The sequence below is a fragment of the Pantherophis guttatus genome, chromosome 1 (assembly GCF_059756535.1).
Source record: "Pantherophis guttatus breed Tessera chromosome 1, ASM5975653v1, whole genome shotgun sequence".
Classification (NCBI taxonomy): domain Eukaryota; kingdom Metazoa; phylum Chordata; class Lepidosauria; order Squamata; family Colubridae; genus Pantherophis; species Pantherophis guttatus.
The window spans coordinates 341,112,795-341,137,468 of NC_142063.1; the positions used below are offsets into that span (position 1 = coordinate 341,112,795).

At 44.3% G+C, this 24,674-nt stretch overlaps 1 protein-coding gene across 2 annotated transcripts; it reads right to left on the bottom strand.

The window, feature by feature from the left end:
* Window positions 1-6,360: 6,360 nt before the first annotated feature.
* MRM1 (mitochondrial rRNA methyltransferase 1) lies at window positions 6,361-18,325 on the bottom strand. 2 transcript variants are annotated; one of them, XM_034434608.3, is made up of 6 exons: window positions 18,234-18,325; window positions 16,126-16,975; window positions 14,585-14,678; window positions 12,198-12,318; window positions 7,772-7,891; window positions 6,361-6,701 (listed from the first exon to the last, which is right to left on the bottom strand). In XM_034434608.3, exons 2-6 carry the CDS (start codon window positions 16,947-16,949, stop codon window positions 6,568-6,570), a joined length of 1,293 nt encoding a protein of 430 aa, XP_034290499.2. In that variant the 5' UTR covers window positions 16,950-16,975; window positions 18,234-18,325; the 3' UTR covers window positions 6,361-6,567. The 2 variants fall into 2 exon arrangements, with proteins under 2 accessions (XP_034290499.2, XP_034290500.2); XM_034434609.3 differs by lacking the exon at window positions 18,234-18,325 and adding an exon at window positions 17,901-17,963.
* Between the last annotated feature and the right edge of the window lie 6,349 nt (window positions 18,326-24,674).

A 24,674-nucleotide genomic window follows, 5' to 3' on the forward strand; every position in this document is an offset into this window, starting at 1 on the left:
TTCAGACAAATGGTTCTCCAATCTCTTCTTAAAAACCTCTAGTGTTGGAGCACCCACAACTTCTGGAGGCAAGTTGTTACACTGACAGTTAGAAAAATTAATCAGTGGAACAACTTGCCTCTAGAAGTTGTGCTTCTAAAAAGGGGCAGATCTTCCATCACACCATTACAGCTGGTCCTCAATTTATGACATAACCGAGCCCAGAATTATGGTTGTAAATTGGATCATCGGATAACTGCGCCTAATTTTACAAAATCTACCGTATTTTTCGGAGTATAAGACACACCGGAGTATAAGACGCACCTACCTTTTTTGGTGAGGAAAAGAAGAAAAAAAAATCTGCCTCTGCCTCTAAGCAATTTTGCCTCTTTGCAGCAAACAGCAAACAGCCTGCTTTACTTTCATTTTCGTTTTCAGCATAGCTTCATTAGCACAAGGGGAAAAAAATCTGCTCCAGCAATTTACCTCTTTGCAGCAAGCAGCAGAGCCCTACAAACAGCTGAGAGCAAATCAGCGGAGAGTCGGGAGGCTGATCCAATCAACTTGTGCTAATTAGGATGTGCTGAAAGTTAAAGGAGCTGTTTTTTCTTGCTGTTTGCTTGCAAGGAGGTAAATTGCTGGGAGGCAAAGGCCAAAGGATGGGGGCCAATGGGTGGGCGGGGCTACATTCGGTGTATAAGATGCACCTAAATTTTCATCCCCTTTTAGGGGGGGAAAGGTGTATCTTATACTCTGAAAAATACGGTATTTTCAGCCTGCGGAGCTGGCAGCGGAGTCGGACAGTGAGGAGGCTGAGGAAGAACATGGGCCAATCCTGGAGGCTGGGGAAGGCCCGGATGAGGGCTCTGCATCGGAGGCAGAGATGGGGCCAGGGCCATCGGGGAGTGAGGTGTGGACTTCGGAGCCTCCAGAGGCTGACAGTAGAGAGGCAGAGGAACAGGAGGAACCTGTTCCTACTGCACGCATGAGAAGAGCTGCCAGAAGGCAGGAGCAGCTGAAGCAGAGAGGACAACTCGGGAGTAAGGCCAAGAGATGATTGGCCCCTCCCATAAGGCTTAAAAGGCCAGCAACGGCTCTTTGCCTCTTTGCCGGAAAACAACGTTGAGAGAATTGCTTCTTGTTTTGGTGTATTTATTTCTTATTGGAGTCTTCTGCTTCTGAACTTTTGCCAAGAAATGCCTTTGGCAGTTTGCCTAATTATACCAAGGTCGGTGATAAACTGAGGAATGGTGTTTGGAAGAATTTGCTTTAATTTAGTTTGGACTAGGCTGAGAATGAGTTAATTCTCAGCTGTTCTAATAAAGTCTGTTTGTTTTTGAACTGTTTGCATTTAATACTAACTACTTGGACCTGGGTCACAACAGTAAAGCACTGTGAAGCAGCATATAAGTCTACGTGCTATTGCTATTTGCAGGCAAACTCTGCCCACTGCCAGGAGTTCGATCCTGACCAGCTCAAGGTCGACTCAGCCTTCCATCCTTACGAAGTGGATAAAATGAGGACCCAGATTGTTGGGGGCAATATGCTGACCCTGTAAACCGCTTAGAGAGGGCTGTAAAGCACTGTGAAGCGGTATATAAGTCTACGTGCTACTGCTAATGCCAGGGCCTTCTGCATCTGTATAGCCATCATCTTGATTTTTTTCATCCACTCCTGCAGATGCCTTTACTAGAAATGTTAAAAGAGCCTGTAGTACAGTGGTCTAAAGCACTGTTATTAATATCTGCTGCTTGCAATTACTGCAAGTTCAAATCTCACCAGGCTCAAGGTTGACTCAGCCTTCCATCCTTTCAAAGGTGGGTAAAATGAGGACCCAGATTGTGGGGGCAATAAACTGACTTTGTATAAATATTCAAAAGTATGAAGGCTATTGCTTAACGCATTGTAAGCCACCCTGAGTTTCTGGAGAAGGGCGGCATATAAATTAAAGCAAAAAAAAAAAAAAATGTTAAGGCAAATTATGGTTTGGAATATAATTGGCTCCAGAACCCAATTCAAGGTCAAATTTAATTTTCACTTCGTAAATCTTCGCCCGCATTTATTTAACTGTGCTCCCCAATGCTCAAAAATCCTAAACGTATCTCCTTCGTGAAGTTGAATTTTAAACTGTGTGCATCTTTGAGGCAGAGGTCTCCTTTGCGCTCCTGCAGAGGGATATTGGAGAACAGAAGAAAAAAACGAAAGAGGAATAGCAATTTTAAAATTCCTCCAGGCCTCTGAAATTGGATACGTGACCAAGCAAGGGCTGGAAATATTGGTAGTCCTCGACTTATGAATGCTCACTTAGCGACTGTTCGAAGTTATGACGGGCCTCCAAAAAGGTGACCCTGAGGACACAGATAAAACCTCCAAGTGCTTCAATGACTCTCTAAAAAGGATGCAAATGACCAGCTGTCTGCAAGGAATATAAATCCTTCCATTCCTCCACTATCCGGTCAGAACTGAAGAAGCTTCTTGGATGACAAGCGAAACGTCCTCAAAGAAAAAACAAGAAAATCCAGTTGCCTCCTGAAAAAAAACACATTTGGGACATCCAGATTCAAAGTTCCAATGGTTTGTCTGTCTGTCTGTCTCTCTCACACACACACAGAATCATGTGAATCAATGGTGGGTTCCTCACGGTTCGGCCGAGTCAGTAGCGGTGACGATATGACGTCACCGAACCAGTTCTGCCCACTCCACCCCTTGCCCCGCGTGTTATTCTTACCTTTTATTTGGCCCCACCCCCAATCTATTGCTGCCTCCTGAGTCCCAGCTGATTGGCTAGAAGGAAAAAAACTGTTTAAACTCTTGCCGCAGGGCTTCAAAGGGCCGCCCTACAGCTGATCAGTGTTAAAAGACAGTGTGGTGGTAGACTGATGCCTCCAAAAACAAATGAGTAGACCAGTGCCTGCAAAAATAAATGGGTAGACCAATGCCTCCAAAAACAAATGAGTAGACCAGTGCCTGCAAAAATAAACGGGTAGACCAATGCCTCCAAAAACAAATGAGTAGACCAGTGCCTGCAAAAATAAACAGGTAGACCGATGCCTCCAAAAACAAATGAGTAGACCAGTGCCTGAAAAATAAACGGGTAGACCGATGCCTCCAAAAACAAATGAGTAGACCAGTGCCTGAAAAAATAAACGGGTAGACCAATGCCTCCAAAAACAAATGAGTAGACCAGTGCCTGCAAAAATAAACGGGTAGACCAATGCCTCTAAAAACAAATGAGTAGACCAGTGCCTGCAAAAATAAATGGGTAGACCAATGCCTCCAAAAACAAATGAGTAGACAAGTGCCTCCAAAAACAAATGAGTAGACCAGTGCCTGCAAAAATAAATCGGTAGACCAGTGCCTGCAAAAATAAATCAGTAGACCAGTGCCTGCAAAAATAAATCGGTAGACCGGTACAGCTCTGCAAGCAGTTAAAAGCCTGGTAGACCGGTACCTCTGCTAAATCCTAAAGAATTGTCACATGACCACCAAGCCATGCCCACAAAATAAGCCACGCCCACAAAACCGGTAGTAAAGAATTTTAGAACCCACCCCTGATGTGACTGCATTTTGATGCTTGGCAACCGGCCCACATTTATAGCCGTTTGCAGCATCCTGCAGTCACATGACTGCAATTGATGACAATTTTTGCAGGTTTCCAGTGGGGGGGGGAAATGCTCATTGCGGACAATTGGAGGCTGGCCAATGTTGGTTATGAGATGGGCGGCTATATAAATGTTATGAATGAATAAATGTGTTTGCTTAAGGAGCACGGCATCCACTTTAAGACCACTGCAAAAAAAATGTCCTAAAAATGTGCCTCGGTTTACGACCGCCATTACGTGGGATGGAAATTCCGGGCTCCATTACAGTCGTAAGCCGAGAACTGACTGTACTTTCACTACAATGCCCAATACAAAGAGGAAACTGACCGGCCTCTATTTTGCAGTGGGGGGTGTGGGGTGGAAAACTAACTGCCTGAACTGGAAATCATGATTAAGAACCAATGCAAGGTGCAACTTTTAATCGCAAAATATACCGCATTTTTCGGACTGTAACACGCACCGGAATATAAGACGCACCAAGATTTCGAAGAGGAAAACAAGAAAAAAAATTAGTTTTTGGCCTCCGCGCATCTGGGTTTTGCCCTCCCTGGCCCCCAGCAGTATTTTGCAGGCCTCCCAAACGCCCTATGTGTCCTCTTTTTGCTAAAAAATTGGGCCATTTTTTGCAAAAACGGGATGCGTAGAGTTTAAGAGGCCTGCAGAGTGCTCCTGGGGACTGGGGAGGGCAAAAACATGACGTGTGCGGGGTTTGGGAGGCCAAAAATGGCGTATTTGGTGTATAAAATGCACCAACATTTCCACCCTCTTTTGGGGTGAGGGAAGTGCGTCTTTTTTTTTTTTTGACAAGTTTTATTGGTTTTTTCCCCCCAATACACACCCACATATTTTTTTAAATAAAGTATTGACCATATCATATCATATATAATTCATCATATCCAAATATATTTTACTTAGTTAACAGTTTCTGCCAAAGGGTTCTTTTTCCATATTTGTCAATCAAATCTTAATTTTTCTATTCTTATTTTTCTAAACAGTATCTTCTTTCACCCTCAAATTCTATTTTTTCTATTCTTAATCATATACATTCTCCTTAATTTTTATTAATTCAATCTTTATCTTAATATATTTAAACGTGTTCGGGGATGCCTTTTTTTCTTCCATTTCATCTTTTTTTGTTTTACAGCAATCTTTCTTCTCTTTCTCCTCCTCTCCCTCACTTCTTTTGTCCTTCCTACCTTCTTCTTCCCGCCTCTCCTATTCCTTCTCTACTTCCCCTTCCTTTCTCCCCTTCCTCCTTTCCTCCCTGCTATCTAACCTTCCCTCCTACTCTTATTCCCCTTTAGAAAAGTGTGTCTTATACTCAGTGGTGGGATTCAACCAGTTCGCACCTATTCGGGAGAACCAGTTGTTAACTATCTAGAGAGAGATAGAACCGGTTATTGGAAGAAATCTTATTTTGTTTTTTTCCACTTTACAGGGCTAATCCTGTAAGGAAGGCAGGAAGGAAACATTCTGGTGTTATCTCTAGCCTAATCTTTATTGCTTCTCTGGTTAACCCTTATTACATTGTAACAGCTAAGGCGAAGCGCCCAGCAACGTGAGTTACTCATGCCCATTGAGTTGGCCATGCCCACACAGTCACATGACCGAGCCATGCCTACCCAGCTGGTCATTAGGGCAGAGAACCAGTTGTTAAATTATTTGAATCCCACCACTGCTTATACTCCAAAAAGTATAGTAGTTTTCTCTTGGATTTTTTATCCATAGGATCGGCTTGTGATGGGGTGCATAGGGGATTATATAAAGTCAGATCAGGATGCCACAGAGAAAGAAATGGGGCTCTCTTCTCCACTCTTCGTGCCAACGAGAATAAATGCCCTGAGGCCTTGCGACAACCTATTCCACCCTTTTCTTCCAAGAGAAATTCATGAACACAAGACCACACCGCCATCTAGTGGACACGTCACGAATCCTTCCGATCCATCCCGCTAAAAAAAAAATCTAGCATGAAACCAAGAGGCTGCATCTTTTTTTTATAATGCGGGTTTTAAAATGCCGTCAGCTCCTGGCGGTTACGGATGAAAAATATTAAAAAGTTTTAAAAAACAACCGGAGGGTTAAATGATGCCTTTGCAGTGTAGGAGAAGTGGGCCCCCAAAACAAACTTCCTTCCCACCGTCATTCAGCGGTTTTTCACCCTGAATTTCTGACCTGCAGAGAGATTAAAAACTAGAAAGCGGTGACTTCCTTCTGACTTGGCAACTGAAGGCTTTTTTTTTTTTTTAATTTTGATTTATATGCCGCCCTTCTCCGGAGACTCAGGGCAGCTTACAATGTGCTAAGCAATAGCCTTCATCCTTTTTGTATATTTATACAAAGTCAGTTTATTGCCCCCACAAACTGGGTCCTCAATTTACCTACCTTAGAAAGGATGGAAGGCTGAGTCAACCTTGAGCCTTGGCGAGATTCGAACCTGCAGTAATTGCAGGCAGCTGGTCTTAATAACAGGGTGCTTTAGACCACTGTACTACCAAGGCTCCTTCACTGTACTACCAAGGCTTTGCTATAACGGGTGGATTACTTTGACGAAACTTTAGGCCAGAGGTCTTCACACTTGGCAGCTTTAAAAGACTTGTGGACTTCAATTCCCAGAATTCTCCAGCCAGCATAGCATAGTTGAAGTCCACAAGTCTTAAAGCTGCCAAGTTTGAAGACCTCTGCTATATAGGGATGCTATGCTGGCTGGAGAATTCTGGGAGTTGAAGTCCACAAGTCTTAAAGCTGCCAAGTTTAAGGACTCCTGCTTTCGGCATTCGAATACCAGGAAGGTGTTTATTATTATTCAGGCAGGACAAGACGCTCTTCAAATTTTGCAAAAGAGGATGCCAGGTACCCCTAAAGTTCCAAAGTGCAGATAAAGGACAAACAACATGGGGTGAAAATACATCCCAGCAGCCAGGCTGCCCCCGTTTTAGGGCTTTTTCCTCTCTAAGGTGCAGAATTCTTCAGCCGTCTGGAAGTCATTCTAGGCCAGGAGGTTGGTTGGCTGACTTTCCTGGTTGCAGTCTGTTGTAGTTGCAGACTCTGTGCCTTCTCCTTCGGATGCAGTGATTTTGGGATGGTTATTTCTCTGGTTGCATATGGCATGCAGAAGGATGCCTGAAAGAGGTGGGGAAAAAAAGGGAGGGGGTTGGAAGGAAAAAGAGAAAGGAGGGAGGGAGGGAGGGAGGGAGGGAGGAAGGAAGGAAGGAAAGAAAGAAAGAAAGAAAGAAAGAAAGAAAGAAAGAAAGAAAGAAAGAAAGAAAGAAAGAAAGAAAGAAAGAAAGAAAGAAAGAAGGGAGGGAGGAAAGAAGGAAGGGATAGAATAAAAGATGGGATGATGGAAGGAGTCGGAGAGAAGGAATGAAGGTGGATAAAGAGAAAGAAGGGAGGGAGGGAGGGAGGAAAGAAGGAAGGTGAATAGAGAGAAGGAAAGAAGGTGGATAAAGAGGGAGGAAGAAAGGAGGGGTAGATAGAAAAAAAGATGGGAGGGAGGGAAGGAAGGAAGGAAGAAAGGAAGGAGGTGTATAGAATAAAAGATGGAGGGAGGGAGGTGGAGAGAAGGAAAGAAGGGAAAGAGTGAGGGAGGAAAGAAAAGAAAAGATGGTAGATAAAGAGGGAAGGAGGGAGGAAGGAAGGTAGATAGAAAAAAAGAGGAGAGCAGAGGAGAGAAGAAAAGAAAGACAAAAAAGAAGGAAGAGGGAGAGAGGTGGATAGAGAGAAAGAAAGAAGGTGGATAAAGAGGGAGGGAGGGAGGAAGGGTAGATAGAAAAAAAGATGGGCGGGAGGGACAGAAGGAAGGAAGGAAGGAGAGAAGGAGGTAGATAGAATAAAAGATGGAGGGAGGGAGGTGGAGAGAAGGAAAGAAGGTGGATAAAGAGAAAGAAGGGAGAGGAAAGGAGGAAAGAAAAGGAAAGATGGTAGATAAAGAGGGAAGGAGGAAGGAAGGAAGGAAGGTAGATAGAAAAAAAGAGGAGAGCAGAGAGAAGAAAAGAAAAGAAAGACAAAAAAAGAAGGTAGAGGGAGGGAGGTGGATAGAGAGAAGGAAAGAAGATGGATAAAGAGGAAGGGAGGGAGGGAGAGAGGAAGGAAGGAAGGAAATATACAAACATATTAGCTGTTTCCAACCTCCTTTTTCTTCTCTCAGAAGCAAAACACACCAGACCGCATGAGAAGGCAAATCCTCTTACCGGCTGCCACTGACACATTTAAGGACTCCACCCCAAATTCCAAATCTCTTCCCGGAGAGATGGTCAGCATCTTGTGGCACAGCATTCGTGTCTCTGGAGATAGGCCGTAACCTTCGTTTCCTGTATGCACGTGACAAAAGAAAAATAAAATAAAATAGCAACTTAAATCTAGTGTTTCAAAACAGGGATTTATTTACTTTTTTTAGCACGCACGCCTCTGGGCTGGTCCCTCCCTTCTCAAACCCAGGTCTGTTGTGGGGACAGTGGGGAAGGTCGGACAAGGAGCTGGGAGACCCACATTCGAGGCTCTCTTCAGCCACAGTTGCGGCCCGTACGCGGCCTGTGCGGATTGTAGCTGATTCGGACAGCGAAGAGGCTGGTGTGGTGCTGCGCCAGCAGCCTGTGCAGCTGGCACTCGAGTCGGACAATGAGGAGGCTGGAGAAGATGTGGTGCCAGAGGCAGGGATTCAGCCAGGACCTTCAGAACCTCCAGAAGCTCCCTTAAGTGAAGAGGACGAAGAGGAGGAGCCTCTTCTCGATGCACGGGCGCACAGAGCTGCCAAAAGGCAGGAGTGGCTCCTCAGGAGGAGGTCTCCTCGAGAGTAAGGCTTACTCCTCGAAAGTAAGGCTTCAAGAGTGGCTAATTGGTCACTCCCTTAGCCTATTTAAGGAAGGACGACGACTGAGGCAATTTGCAGGGAACAACTTCGTTCACTCTCCTTCGCGTCCTGGTCTTAGTTCTCTTATCAGTTTCCTGCAAATTGCTTCTGGGCATTCTGCCAACCACAGTAAGCGTTCAGTTATTATTCTTTGAATTCTTGGTGGCTGTTAATGCAGTTAATTAACAGCTGTTGTTGTAAAAAAAACTGGTTTATTTAGTAAACTAAGGTTTGAACGGACTTTGTGTATGCTGCGTTCTTTGGGGTCCATAGCTGGGGCAGAACAGCTGCAGATGTTCACTGGATGTCTTTGAGCCAGTCGGTTTCTTCTGGCCCAGTCTACGGGTACAAGCAGTCCTCGACTTACGACATTCATTTAGTGACCATTCAAAGTTACGTTGGTACTGAAACAAGTGGCTTATGGCCGTTTTCCTCACGGCCATTGCAGCATCCCTTCATGGTCACGTGATCAAAATCCGGGACGCTTGGCAACTGACTCACATTTATGACGGTTGCAGTGTCACACCATCCCCTTTTGCGACCTTCTGACAGGCAAAGTCAATGGGGGCAAAGCCGGATTCACTTAACAACCGTGTTACTACCGGTAACTTTACCAACCGCAATGATTCACTTAACAATTGTGTCAAGAAAGGTCGTAAAACGAGGATGTTAGTAAATTAACAACTGCAATGATTCACTTTAACACAGTGTTTCTCAACCTTGGAAGCTTGAAGATGGGTGGACTTCAACTCCCAGAATCCCCCAGCCATCAGCGCTCAGTCGGTGAGTGGTGCTCTGCCTAGCCGGACCCGGGGGGGGGGGGGGTCCGCTTGGTGGGCACCAAGTGGTAAGAGGTGCCGGGCAGCTGCTCTCTTGCAAGTGGGGTGGGAGTTTTCAGGCGAGGGGAATGGATGGATAGATGGCAGTGGTGAAATCCAAATTTTTTTTTACTACTGGTTCTGTGGGCGTGGCTTGGTGGGCGTGGTGTGGCTTGGTGGGCATGGCAGGGGAAGGATACTGCAAAATCTCCATTCCCTCCCCACTCCTGGGAGAAGGATATTGCAAAATCTCCATTCCCACCCCACTCTGGGGCCAGCCAGAGGTGGTATTTGCTGGTTCTCTGAACTACTCAAAATTTCCATTACCGGTTCTCCAGAACCTGTCAGAACCTGCTGGATTTCACCCCTGATGGATGGGAGGCGGGCGAGCGCCAAGAACACTGGGGCAGCTCCCGATTAGCTCAGCTGATCTGTGGGTTGCCATTAAGGAGCCCAGCTGCCATTAGCTGACCGGGGAAGGGAAGGCCTGCCTTCTGTGTTGCCCACATCAAACTCTTCACTAGGGCTTATTTTCGGGGGAGGCTGTATATTTACGCCCACCCCAAAAATCAGGCTTGGCCTTATTTTCCGGACATGTCGTATTTTCGGGGAAACATGGTAGAAACTCTCTTCCTTTCCCCCGATCATTTCAGCAGAGTTACTAGGCCAACATGACAAGTGAAAGTTTAATTAGAGCTTTCGATTGATTAGCAATTAAACTGCCACCCAGCAAAACAAGAGCAGATGCTTCAGTTCAGACCTCTTGTCTTCGGCTCTCAGCTCAGAGGAAGAATTTGTTTTAAGAATTAGATGACCAAAGAATGCAGGGAGAAGGGACATTTTAAAAAAATGTGCTAAAGCCATGAACAAAAAAATAATAATGTATAAATACCATATTTTTCAGACTATAAGACGCACCTAAATTTACAGGAGGAAAACAAGAAAAAAATAGTTTTTGGCCTCCACTCATCGGATTTTCGTCCTACCAGGTACCCAGAATCACTTTGCAGTGTTCCACATGGCCTCTTTTCACCAAAAATGGGCCCGGTTTTGAGCTCCCAAGCCCTCCGTGTGTTGCATTTTCACCTTCCCAGGCACCCAGACGCACTTTGCAGTGCTCAGTTGCCAAAAACGGGCCCTTTTTCACTAAAAATGGCCCACTTTTTCGCCCACAGAGTGCTTCTGGGGGCCGGGGACAGCCAAAACGTGATGCGTGGAGGAATTGGGAGCCCAAAAACAGGCCCGTTTTTGACAAAAATGGGCCGTGCAGAGCACTGCAGAGTGCTTCTGGGGCCGGGGAGGGCAAAAACGTGATGCGCGGACGATTCAGGAGGCCAAAAAAGCCCATATTCCGTATATAAGATGCACCTAAATTTTCACCCACTTTTTGGGGGTGAAGGTGTGTCTTATACTCTGAAAAATACGGCATATAAAATTGTCTTTCTGAAACAATAGCTTCAAACTTAATCACAAGGAAAAAGGAACTGGAAAATTTTGTCCTAAAGAGAATGACTCTAGAAACATTGATGGTAGTGCTCAAAGAGCAACTTCTTGGCCCAACCCACTTCACAGGGATGTTGTTGCAGGGAAAACAGGAGAATTAATACATTTGCCGCTTTGAGTTGTATAGATAAGAAAGGTAAGATAGTAATAATAATAATAATAATAATAATAATAATAATAATAATAATAATAATAATAATAATAATAATACCGGAAAAATCACAAAGTACCGGGACTTACAAATTGAAGTTGAGCGACTGTGGAAAAAGAAATCGTGTGTTGTCCCGATTGTAATTGGAGCCCTCGGAGCAATACCCAAAGGGCTACCCCGCTATTTAGAAATTCTAAATTTGCCGGACTTGAACATTTTGACTCTACAAAAAACCACCTTACTTGGAACAGCTTACATCCTCCGACGATACCTTAACAGTTCCTAGGTCCTTGGTTAGGACTCGAGCTGCTGAGCTATTAACCAGCCTCAAAGGCTGTGAATCTCACTAAAGATTAACCAATAAATAATAATAATAATAATAATAATAATAATAATAATAATAATAATAATAATAATAAGATGATGATGATGATGATGATGATGATGATGATGATGGTGATGATGGTGATGATGATGATGATGAAAAAGGAGAAGGAGAGGTGAAGGAGGGAAGGCAAAGGAGGGAAGGAGGAGAGAAGGAAAAGGAGGGAGGAGAAGGAGGGAAGGACAGAAGGAAAAGGACAGAAGGAGATAGAAGGAGAAGGAAGGAGACAAGAAGAGAAGGAAGGGAGAAGAAGAGAAAGGAAGGAGAGGGAGAAAAGAAGAAGAAAGAAAGAAAGAAAGAAGAAGAAGGAGAAGGAGAAGGAGAAGGAGAAGGAGGAGAGGAGAGGGGAAAGGAGAAAAAGAAGAAAAGAATAAAGGAATGAGGAGTGAAGGGGAAGGAGAGAAAGAAGAAAAACAGGAGAAAGGGGGAAGGAGAGAGGGAGAGAAGTGAAAGGAAAGAGAGCGAAAAGAAAGAGGAGAGGGAAGAAGAGAAAGAGAAGGAGTGAAGGAAAAGGAAGGAGAGAGAAGAGAAGAGAAGAGAAGAGAAGAGAAGAGAAGAGAAGAGAAGAGAAGAGAAGAGAAGAGAAGAATTGAAAAATATTCCTCTACACTGTTTCCCATTCATCCAGGATTCAGGATCTAATTGGTGGTTCTTTTTAAGTTTCACCTTACAGTCTGACTACGATAAAAACACGATCAGATTCCTGATATCTCTCCCAATCTCCCTACTAACCTGCTGCTCTCTACAGGAGGAATCTCCTTTTCCTTACTGCTGGAAAGCAGTCTTCTCTAGATCTATTTGAACCAACAACAACAAAAAAAATTTTTCCCACACCGGAGGGAAGGTGGCAAGGATGGCCTTTCCTTGGCCCTCCCCCCCAACTTCTACTCCATGGAAAAAAAATACCTACCGAGTAACAGTAGGGTGGGTCCAGTCCAGCGAAAGTTGGAGCAAGTGACCACCGGAATGTCTTCCGGAATCTTTCCGTGGCCAACCGTCCCGAGAATTTCCCAGCCTTCTTCGGATTTTGTCTTGAGAGGGGGAGAGAGGAGGGAAAGAGAAAAAAAAAAACATCACTCAAGTTTCAGATCTGTGTGGAACATTTTGCTTTCTATACACAAAGCTCAATTCTTTTGTTTCCTGGAGGGAATAGGGAAAAAAAAATTCCTGGTTCGTTTTTGGTTAAGTCGCTATGCATGCTGCCTTATATAAAATAGCTAATAATCTACAGTTTCCCCCTGAAAATAAGACCCTGTCTTATATTTCTTGAACCCCGAAATAAGCTCTTGGCCTTATTTTCGGGGAGGTCTTATTATTTTGGGGCGCGTGGAGCAAGACGGGGCTTCTCTTGCCGTCTTACCTGATTTCCAGCTCTGTCTCCCTAACCCTAACCAGAGGAAATGGCGGGGATTGGCTGTGCATGCATTGAAATATTTTCGGGGAGGGCTTATTTTCAAGGGGGGGCTTATTTTAGGGCATGTGCTCAAAAGCCTGATTGGGCTTATTATCAGGGAATGTCTTATTTTCGGGAAAACATGGCAGGAAACAAAAAACAAATAAATAAATAAGAATAGTTTGTATTGACTAATCCAATGTTTCTCAACCGTAGCAATTTGAAAGGTGGGTGGACTACAACTCCCAGAATTCCCCAACCACTCAGAGTCACTTTAAGAGGGGAGATGGGCGGCATAAAGATTTAATAATAAATAAATATATGTATGCATAAACTCCCAGAATATCCCAGCCAGCATGCTTGTAGATGGGTGGATTTCTACTCCCAGAATCCCCCAACCGAGCCTGGTGGTGCAGTGGACTAAACTACTGTTAAAGTAGTATTTAGCTGCCAGCTGCCTGCAATTAGTGCGAGTTCAAATCTCACCAGGCTCAAGGTTGACTCAGCCTTCCATCCTTCCGAGGTAGGTAAAATGAGGACCCGGTTTGTGGGGGCAATAAGCTGACTTTGTATAAAATAGAGCACCGCTTAGGGGGTGCCAAAAGCCCTACTAAGCAGGTATATACAAAAGTATGAAGGCTATTGCTTAACGCATTGTAAGCCACCCTGAGTCTCTGGAGAAGGGTGGCATATAAATCAAACTAATAAATAAATAAATAAATAAATAAATAAATAAATAAATAAACAAACAAACAAACAAACAAACAAACAAACAAACAAACTGGTTGTGAATTTGGCTTTCCTCCTGATTCTTTCAACCCACCCGGTCGAATTTATGCCTGGGGGAAAACTGAGATTTTGAGAACCAGTTAAAAAACAAATCGAAGGGATTTGCACCATGTTTTCCAGTGTATGTGTGTGTGTGTGAGAGAGAAACGGGGGGGGGGGGGGGAAGAGAGACAAAAGAAAGAGGGATGGAGAAAAAGAGGGGGAGTGAGAGGGGGTAGAGAGAGAGAAATAGAGAGGAAGTGAGAGAGAGAAGGAGAAAGAGAGAGGAAGAGAGGGGGAAGAGAGAAAGAGAGGGGGATGGAGAATGGGAGTGAAAGACAGAGGAGTGAGAGGGAGAAAGAGAGAGGAAGGTAAAGAAAGAGAGGGGGCAAGAGAGATACAAAAAGAAGGATGGGGAGAGAGAGGGAGAGGGGGGAGAAAGAAACAGTGCAGGGGGAAGAGAGACAAAAAGAAAGAGAGAGAGGGGGGGAAGAGAGAGGAAGAGAGGGGGATGGAGAATGGAAGTGAAAGATAGAGTAAAAGAGAGAGGACAGGAAGGGAGAGAAAGAGAGGTGCAAGAGAGATACAAAAAGAAAGGGATGGGAAGAGAGAGGGAGGGGGGAGAAAGAGAAACAGTGCAGGGGGGAAGAGAGACAAAAAGAAAGAGGGAGGTGGGGAGAGAGAGAGGAAGAGAGGGGGATGGAGAATGGGAGTGAAAGACAGAGGGAAAAAGAGAGGGAAAAAGAGAGAGGAGAGGAAGGGAAAGAAAGAGAGAGGGGGGAAGAGAGATACAAAAAGAAAGGGACAAAGAAAGGAAGAGAGAGGGGGCAAGAGAGATACAAAAAGGATGGAGAGAGAGAAAGAGAGAGAGAGAGAGAGAGAGAGGGAGAGAGAGGGATTGTTTCCAACTTTTGCCCAATGCTGCCATCTCATGGCCATTTGTTGTATTAAAAGCAACTGGTACTCAAGCCATCCTTGACTTATGACCACAATTGAGCCCAACATTTTTGTTACTAAGTGAAACACGTGTTAAATGAGTTTTTTGTCCCGTTAATTTTTAGCAATTATTTGGCACTGCGGATAAACAACTCAAACTGGGTGCGGTTGCGAATGATTAAGGACAGGAGGATTATTACCTTAAGGAGATCTTGAACGTCATCAGTGCTAAATACATCAAAAACTTCCATGACGCCCGAGCTGGCTTTGCTGACAATGGGCGTCAGGGAGCAGCTGCAAATAGAAAAGCCACAGTTTAGGGGGGGAAAAAACCTCGAAAAGGATGACAAAATTTCACAATTACCGGTATCTCAAAAGCCACAAATTACAAAAACACTCACACCTCAGCAGAACAAAAATGGCAAAAAATCCCAACCCTAATCTGGTTGTTACAAGTTCAGTGAGAGATATGACAGAGTTACAAGGCATGCGATCCACAGTGTCACACACATACAAAGCGATTGCATTCTTCTTTTTAGTGGTAGACTATTACTGGAGATGGAGGCTCCTTTGCTGACTCTCAGAGCTAGTTATAGAATATAGAAGAACAGAGTTGGAAGGGACCTTGGAGGTCTTCTAGTCCAACCCCCTGCTTAGGCAGGAAACCCTACACCACTTCAGACAAATGGTTAACCAACATCTTCTTAAAAACTTCCAGTGTTGGAGCATTCACAACTTCTGCAGGCAAGTTGTTCAACGTATTAATTGTTCTAACTGTTAGGAAATTTCTCCTATAAATGTAGCTATAAATGCAATCTGGTTGCCAGCATCCAATTCAGTCACGTGACTACAAAGGGGAAAGACTTGTTGGAACTTCAAATCCAAGTTGTACGTAGCCCCTAGCTAGGTCTGTCAGAACTTCGAACGGCCACTAAATGGCCAGTCCTAAGTTGAGGACTACCTGTATCTGAAGGGCCATCGCCAGATAATGAAATCAGCCATCCTGAACCTGTTACCCTCCAAAGGCTGGGACAGCCACTAAGCGAGTACAGAAATGCTATGCAGGAATATTTATTCATTCATTCGTTTATTTATTATTTTATCCCGCCTTTATTACTTTATTACTTTTATAGGTAACACAAGGAGACAAATATCCCTAACACTCCTTCTTCCTCCTATTTTTCCCCACAACAACCCTGTGAGGTGAATTGGGCTGAGAGAGAACGACTAGCCGAAGTTGCCCAGCCAGCATTCGTGCCTAGGACAGGACTAGAACTCTCTCCATTTTCTAGTGATTGGTCCAAAGTCACCCAGCTGGCTTTCATGCCTAAAGTGGGACTAGAACTCACCATCTCCTAGTGATTGGTCCAAAATCACCCAGCTGGCTTTCATGGCTGAGATGGGACTAGAACTCACAGTCTCCTAGTGATTGGCCCAAAGTCACCCAGCTGGCTTTCTTGCCCAAGGCGGGACTAGAATTCACCATCTCCTAATAATTGGCTCAAAGTCACCTAGCTGGTTTTCATGCCTAAGGCAAGACTAGAATTCACCAACTCCTGGTGATTGGCCCAAAGTCACCCAGCTGACTTTCATGGCTAAGGCAGGACTAGAACTCACAGTCTCCTGGTTTCCAGGCCAGCATCTTAACCACTTCACTGAACTGACTCTCTTTTGTTCAACATTGTGTTAAATAATTATTCAACCAATATTGCTTTTTCCAGTCCGAAAAAGACCATCTCACCTGTTCCTTTCACTCATCACAATCCCGTCAACCCCTAGGAAGTGCGCCGTCCGCAGGACTGCCCCCAAATTCATGGGATCGTGTATCCCCTCCAAAACCAGCCAGATGCACTGCGACCCCTTGCCCACCAGGGCTCGGTGGAGTGGCCCTTCCTGCCATGCCAGGGAGCGAAGAGGGGAGGTTTCCAAGCATACTCCCTGATGGACACCCCCTTTACAAAGGGCATCTAAGATCTTCCTGTGGACCTTTTTCACCGGGATCCCATGTTCCTCGGCGTACTGGGAGAATTTTTCTGCCCCCGGAGGTGTCCTGTCTCGGCTCGCTTTGAGGAAGAGCTGGAAAAACGTCCGCTTGGACCGTCTGAGGGCCAAGGAGCAGGGAGCTGTCCCAAACAAAATATCCGAGCCTTTATTCCTTTCTGGGAGATGAAGACTTCTCTGCGGGTTTTTACGCTTGGAGACAAAATCGTCATTTCTCAGGTTCTGGAATTCTTCCTTAATGGTGGACGGTGCAGCTTTGGTGCGGAATTTTGGGAAGGGTTTATTCCGAAAGACATCAGCATGGCGGTTGTTTTTCTCGTGGGGACGCAGTGCGGAGTTCAACCGGTGAGTTTCCTTGAGTTTTGACGTTTCCGGGGAACGACCAGATTGCAAAGCTGCGATTTCTTGGTTGCTGACTTCCTGGAGAGGCTGATCTTCCAACAGCGGCGGTTTCTTCCACGCGGAGAAGTAGCGGGTGTTCTTAAAAGGAGTGGGGAGACGAATGACAAAGGGCAACTTGGCCGCTTTTCGGAAGCCGGCGTTAAAGGCATGGAGAGGGTTCATTCTACTGCTACTTCTTCATGGGTAACCTTAAGAAAAGAAGTGGTATATATATATACATACACTATTATTCCCCTCTTATTTCTATCTCTATTTTAACTTTTTTTAATGTTACCATAATATTCAATTTCTTTTCTTTTTCATCTTTCACCTGCTTTGTTATTCATGTTTCCCTTATTTAGCTCTTCACGTCTATTTATATTAAAGTTTCATCCTTCATTCTTTCATTGTTCAGTGTTTCAACATACACTTCTAGTACCAATCACGATCACTTAAACATATAGAGTAAATCTAATCCTGTTCTTTTCAACCATGCAATCCGTGTAATTCTACTATTAATACACATGCTTACATTAAAATATATTCTTCCATTATCTAATCCCCCATTAATTTTATCATTTCACTGCTAATCTTAAGATTTGTATGCATGTTTAATAATACCATCAGTCAATCTCTAATTTCCCATGCTTCATTCTTATTCGTAATTCCCATATTTCACTCTTCCTTATCTATTTATATTAAACTATTATCCTAATGTCTATCACACTACATACAAAATAATTATCCAGTCTATATAGTTCTAATTATTATTACACATGTTTTTGTTAAAATATGTTCACGGAGGATCTTTTTCTCTCTTTTTTCTATCCATCATCTCTTGCCTGGGCAAGGGCAAAAGCGAAATGTTTTCAATGGGGGAAAAAAATCAAGAAAGTCTTTGGAAAAAACACTTTTGGGACAGCAGATGAAAAGGAATAGACTGAATGGAAGATGTGAAAAAGGCAGGCATGCATGCACACAAATACATACACACACGCACACGAAATCCTCCTCCCAACCTGGCCAACATAAACCCTTAAGCCAAAATATTTTCCCTACTAAATTGCCATCGCTTCCCCATTACATGAGAATATTAGCTCAAGCTTGTGTGCACACAAGCACAGCTAGGAGTACCAAAGCCTATGCTTCCCAGCATATGGGGATGATGTATCCTGGAGCCTGAGCCATATAGGGAGCATCAGGCTGCAGGGGCCTCAGTCATAGTCAGGGAAAAGTTTCAAGATGCACCCAAAAGAGTTTAGGGAAGGAAGAATGAAATGTGGTTTATATCAGCATTTTTCAATCTCGGCCCCTTTAAGAATGCATGGACTTCAACTCCCAGAATGCCAAGCCAGCATGGACTCTATGACCGACCACGTAGATACTGCCCTGCTATGCACATTTTTGCTGGCATTTTTTTCTTTTTTTTTTCTTTTGCAAAGTCCTAAATATGCGTTCACCGTTTACCTGCTCCTTTCTCCGATCCAGAAATTCAGGGGTTTCTCGGCTCCACGTGGGTTGAATGAACTTCCGGGTTCAGGAAGGAACGCTCGTTTCCCGATCATAGAGTTCTCCCACGGAGATCATAGAGCGGCAACCGGAAGGAGGACTTTGTTTTGTTTTTGTTTTTTGGTGCCCCCTGTTGGCGGAGGATTAAGCGGCTGGATGCTCTTTCTTTGTTAGAAACCTTGAGCTTGATTGAGTGGCTGGGGATGATGGGGGTTGTAGTGGTAACCGCGGGAGGTTGGGTGGGAAGGCTGGGTGGATAGAGAATGTCGTGGGTGCGCATGACTGTGGAAAGGTAGTCAGGGTAGTCCTTGACCTACGACCGCAATTGAGCCCAAAATGTATGTTAATAAGCGAGATAGTTCTTAAGTGAGTTTTGTCTCACTTTACGACCTTTCTTGCCACAGTTGTGAAGTGAATCACTGCAGTGGCTAAATTAGGGGAGGTTTTTAAGAATAGATACTAGACAGTCACTTGTCTGAAATGGTATAGGTTCTCCTGCTTGAGCAGGGAGCTGGACTAGAAGACCTCCAAGGTCCCTTCTATTCTATTCTATTCTATTCTATTCTACTCTACTCTACTCTACTCTATTCTACTCTACTCTACTCTACTCTACTCTACTCTACTCTACTCTACTCCACTCCACTCCACTCCACTCCACTCCACTCCACTCCACTCCACTCCACTCCACTCCACTCTACTCTACTCTACTCTACATCCCATCCCATCCCATCCCATCCCTCTGTTCTGTTCTGTTCTGCTCTGCTCTGCTCTGCTCTTCTCTGCTCTGCTCTGCTCTGCTCTGCTCTGTTCTGTTCTAGTCTACTCTACTCTATTCCATCCCATCCCATCCCATCCCATCCCTCTATTCGATTCGATTCGATTCGATTCGATTCGATTTGATTTGATTCAATCCTATCCTATCCTATTTCTATTCCATCCCATCTCATCCCTCTATTCTATTCTATTCTATTCTATTCTATTCTATTCTATTCTATTCTATTCTATTCTATTCTACTCTACTCTACTCTACTCTACTCTACTCTACTCTACATCCCATCCCATCCCATCCCATCCCATCCCATCCCATCCCATCCCTCTGTTCTGTTCTGCTCTGCTCTGCTCTGCTCTGTTCTGTTCTAGTCTACTCTACTCTACTCTATTCCATCCCATCCCATCCCTCTATTCGATTCGATTCGATTCGATTCGATTCGATTCAATCCTATCCTATCCTATCCTATTTCTATTCCATCCCATCCCATCTCATCCCTCTATTCTATTCTATTCTATTCTATTCTATTCTACTCTACTCTACTCTACTCTACTCTACTCTACATCCCATCCCATCCCATCCCATCCCATGCCTCTGTTCTGTTCTGTTCTGTTCTGCTCTGCTCTGCTCTGCTCTGCTCTGCTCTGCTCTGCTCTGCTCTGCTCTGCTCTGCTCTGCTCTGTTCTAGTCTACTCTACTCTACTCTATTCCATCCCATCCCATCCCATCCCATCCCTCTATTCGATTCGATTCGATTCGATTTGATTTGATTTGATTTGATTCAATCCTATCCTATCCTATTTCTATTCCATCCCATCTCATCCCTCTATTCTATTCTATTCTATTCTATTCTATTCTATTCTATTCTATTCTATTCTATTCTATTCTATTCTATTCTATTCTACTCTACTCTACTCTACTCTACTCTACTCTACTCTACATCCCATCCCATCCTTCTGTTCTGTTCTGTTCTGTTCTAGTCTACTATACTCTACTCTATTCCATGCCATCCCATCCCTCGATTCGATTCGATTCAATCCTATCCTATCCTATCCTATTTCTATTTCTATTCCATCACATCTAATCCCTCTATTCTATTCTATTCTATTCTATTCTAGTCTAGTCTAGTCTAGTCTAGTCTAGTCTAGTCTAGTCTAGTCTAGTCTACTTTACTCTACTCTACTCTACTCTACTCTACTCTACTCTACTCTACATCCCATCCCATCCCTCTGTTTGATTCGATCCTATCCTATCCTATCCTATCCTATCCTATCCTATCCTATCCTATCCTATCCTATCTTATCCTATCCTATCCTAACGTGGTTGTTAAGTCAATCTAGCTTCCCCATTGACTTTGCTTGTCAGAAGGTCGCAAAAGGGAATCACATGACCCCGGGACACTGCGACCGTCATAAATGTGACTCAGTTGTCAAGCAGCCGATTTTAAATCATGTGATCATGGAGATGCTGCAACAGTCGTAAGTGTTGAAAACAGTCAAAAGTCACTTTTTTCACTGCCGTTGTAACTTCAGTCCCTAAACAAATTGTTGTAAATTGAGGACTACCTATATCAGTTGTGAAATCCAAGGTTTTTTACTACCGGTTCTGTGGGCGTGGATTGGTGGGCGTGGCAGGGGAAGGATACTACAAAATCCCCATTCCCTCCCCACTCCTGGGAGAAGGATATTGCAAAATCTCCATTCCCACCCCACTCCAGGGGAAGGATACTACAAAATCTCCATTCCCTCCCCACTCCTGAACCCGCTGGATTTCACCCCTGACCTATATGCATTGTTGGTGAAGAGCAAGGAAATTAATTTTAGGATTAGAGGAACCATATGAAAATGTCATTGAACAGCCAAGAAATGGGTCACTGAACAAATCAATCGGGTGAAATGCTCCCGGTTCGGACCGGATCACCCAATCCGGTAGCGATGGCGGCGGGTGTTTCGGAGAACCGGTAGCAAAAATCCCTGTGCGCACCTTCCCCCCATGCCCAGCTGAGCTGTGCAATCACCAGAGCCTTTTTTTTTAACTTTTAAAAGCATTTTTTTTACAACCTCTTCCGACGAAAAAATGCTTTTAAAAGTAAAAAAAAAAAAAGCCTCTGATGATCGCGCAGCTCAGCTGGGATCATCAGAGGCTTTTCAAAGCATTTTTTTCTGCAACCTCTTGGCCGAAGAGGTGGTTAAAAAAATGCTTTGAAAAGTCTCTGACGATCCCAGCTGAGTTGCCTGATCGGCAGAGGCTTTTCAAAGCATTAGAAAAAATGCTTTGAAAAGTTTTTTTTTAAAAAAAAAAAGTTGGCCACGCCCACCCAATCACATTACCCACCCACCACCCACCAAGCCACGCCCACAGAACCGGTAGTAACAAATTTTACATTTCACCCCTGAAATCAACCCAGAATCCTCAATCTAGGACCAGGCTCAAATTATCCAAGTTTGAAGACTTCATCCAAAGGCCCAGCTTTCTAGAGAGAGCTTTAATGCTACTAAAGATGGAAGGAAAGAGAATAGGATGAGCATTTTTCATACTGGAGGAAGAATCGTAAGACACACATTCTCCTCTCTTTATTTCCATGCCCCCCAGAGAAGGTAAACACCCCCCCCCACATCCATAGAAGTTGAAGAAGCTTCTTGGATGAGAAGTGAAACATCTTCAAAGAGCTTTGATGGTGCAGCAGATTAAAGTGCTGTTAAGTAGCACCAGCTGCCTGCAATTATTGCAAGTTCGAATCTCACCAGGCTCAAGGTTGACTCAGCCTTCCATCTTTCCGAGGTAGGTAAAATGAGGACCCGTATTGTGGGGGCAATAAGCTGACTGTATAAAAAAGAACACCGCTTAGTGGGGGGCGAAAGCCCTACTAAGCAGGTATAAACAAAAGTATGAAGGCTATTGCTTAACGCATTGTAAGCTGCCCTGAGTCTCCGGAGAAGGGTGGCATATAAATTGAACTAATAAATAAATAAATTGAACTAATAAAAGAAAAAACCAGAAAGTCCAGTTGCTTCTTGAAAAAGCACCTCTGGGACATAGAAGCTAAAGCAACCCCTGCCTCCCAGCCAGAATGGCCTCAAGTAACCCCGGTTAGAAGACTGAGACAGCCTGGATTGACAGGATTAAGGATTACATCAGAAAACACCAAGCCACACAGGATTTCCATTCCCCACTTTTCCCCAAGGAGAAAAGCCTTGATTCTGACCACTACCCAGGAAAACCAAAATAGGGACCATTACAATACAGAATCAGATAACAGAATAACAGAATTGGAAGGGACCTTGTAGGTCATCTAGTCCAACCCCCCCTCCCAAGCAGGAGACCCTACACCAGTGGTGAAATCCAAATTTTTTTACTACTGGTTCTGCGGGCATGGCTTGGTGGGCATGGTGTGGCTTGGTGAGCATGGCAGGGGAAGGATACTGCAGAATCTCCATTTCCACGCCACTCCAGGGGAAGGATACTACAAAATCCCCATTCCCAACCCACTCCAGGGGATGGATACTGCAAAATCCCCAACCTACTCTAGGGGATGGATACTGCAAAATCTCCATTCCCACCCCACTCTGGGGCCAGCCAGAGGTGGTATTTGCTGGTTCTCCGAACTGCTCAAAATTTCCACTACCGGTTCTCCAGAACCTGTCAGAACCTGCTGGATTTCACCTCTGCCCTACGCCATTTCTGACAGATGGCAGTCCAGTCTCTTCTTGAATGCTTCCAGTGATGAAGCTCCCACAACTTCTGAAGGCAACTTCCGTTCCATGGGTTGATTGTTCTCACCGTCAGAAAATTTCTCTTTATTTCTAAGCTGAATCTCTCCTTGATCAGTTTCCATCCATTTTCAGGTGCTTTGGAAAATAGCTTGACCCCCTCCTCTCTGTGACAGCCCCTCAAATGTTGGAACACTGCTATCATGTTTCTCCTGGTCCTTTTCTTCTAATCTAATCATCTCGTCTCATCTCAGGCTGATAAGCACCCACCTTTATCTCCCTTGACACGCTGCCAAGAACTAATTGGCAATTAACTTTGCAAGGCCACACGGAGCATAGAGTCAAAATGGAGCTTCAGAATTTAAACCGACGAACAACAGTTGCTTCCTGCAAAGGCTCACGTGCCTTTGCTCCTCTTTTATGTCTTATGGGAGGAGCCAATCATCTCCAAGCCCTACTCCTGAGTCGTCCCTTTTGTTTTAACTGTTCTTGCCTTCTGGCAGCTCTGCGCATGCGCACACTGGGAACAGGCTCCCCCTGTTCCTCTGCCTCGCTGATGTCCAACTCTGGAGGCTCCGGAATCTGCACATAACTCCCAGATGGTCCTGGAGTCCCATCTCTGCCTCTGATGCAGAGCCCTCATCCGAGCCTTCTCCTGACTCCAGGACTGGTCCATGTTCCTCCCAGCCTCCTCACTGTCCGACTCTGCTGCCAACTCCGCAGGCCGCCGGCGAATCATAACAGCTACAGAAATTTTGGCCTCAATTGTGGTCATAAATTGAGGACTACCCATGCTAAATAAAATGCCCTCTTTCAGTGATATTAAGGTGCGCACCTGGCACCTTAGCTTGAAGCCTTCCCTCCCTCAGCCATAGACTCTCATGGTTTGGCTTTGCTCCAGCCCCACCCGATATAGTCTACCTCACAGGGTTGTTGTGGGGAAAAGTAGAAAGGGAAGACGGATATATGTATGCTGGGAAAAACACAGGTCATAAATTAAATATTTCCAATTTTGTTTGGGAGGGGTTTTTTGGGGGGGAGGTGTTTCGTTCTAATCCCTGCAGTGTTTAATTTTTAACAAATCTTTAGCAGCAGAAGTTTTAAATCATTAACTGCATCCTACTGGGTCCTAAGTCCAGAGTGATGCTTTGGAAAACGATTCCCCTGAATTTGCCAAAGGGACATGTTTTCGACGCTAAAACAGAAGCAGGGAAGCGTGGCGGCTGAGATTAAATTAGGAACGCTTGTTACGAGGCTGGCCTCGGCCAGGAATTCTCCATTCACCTTAGGCAACCCACCGTGTTTTCAGCTTCAGCTCTGCTCTGCATACAACCTGAAAATAAAAATAAAGCTGGCCCATTTTGGCTAAATTTACGGGCACCAGGCTGAAAGTGAGCCTTATTTCTGGGTAAACATGTGGCAGGATGGGTCATTTTTACAAAATATTAACTCGACGTCTGTTTGTCAAAATGTTTGTTTGTTTCATGCCAGTTTTTTTAAAAACCCCAAAATTCTCCTTCCCAAATTGGTATTTCACAACTCATAATGAGGCAAGGTATTGCAAGTTTGCCTCCAGATGGAATGAGGGAGCAGGTATTAAAATATGCCTCTTGTTTGTGTTTGTGTGTTTCTATATATACAGGTGAAACTCGAAAAATTAGAATATTGTGCAAAAGTTCATTTATTTCAGTAATGCAACTTAAAAGGTGAAACTAATATATGAGATAGACTCATTACATGCAAAGCAAAATAGTTCAAGCCTTGATTTGTCATAATTTTGATGATTATGGCTTACAGCTCATGAAAACCCCAAATTCACAATCTCAGAAAATTAGAATATTACATGAAATCAATAAAACAAGGATTGTACATAGAACAATATCGGACCTCTGAAAAGTATAAGCATGCATATGTACTCAG

Bases quoted from the DNA above. Each gene is read 5' to 3' on its own strand.
- MRM1 (XM_034434608.3), bottom strand. From the start codon at position 16,949: ATGAACCCTCTCCATGCCTTTAACGCCGGCTTCCGAAAAGCGGCCAAG. The intron at 7,892-12,197 runs GTAGGTATTTTT...ACGTGCATACAG, and splicing joins ACCCACCCTACTGTTACTCG to GAAACGAAGGTTACGGCCTA. The intron at 6,702-7,771 runs GTAAGAGGATTT...CACCTCTTTCAG, and splicing joins AAATGTGTCAGTGGCAGCCG to GCATCCTTCTGCATGCCATA.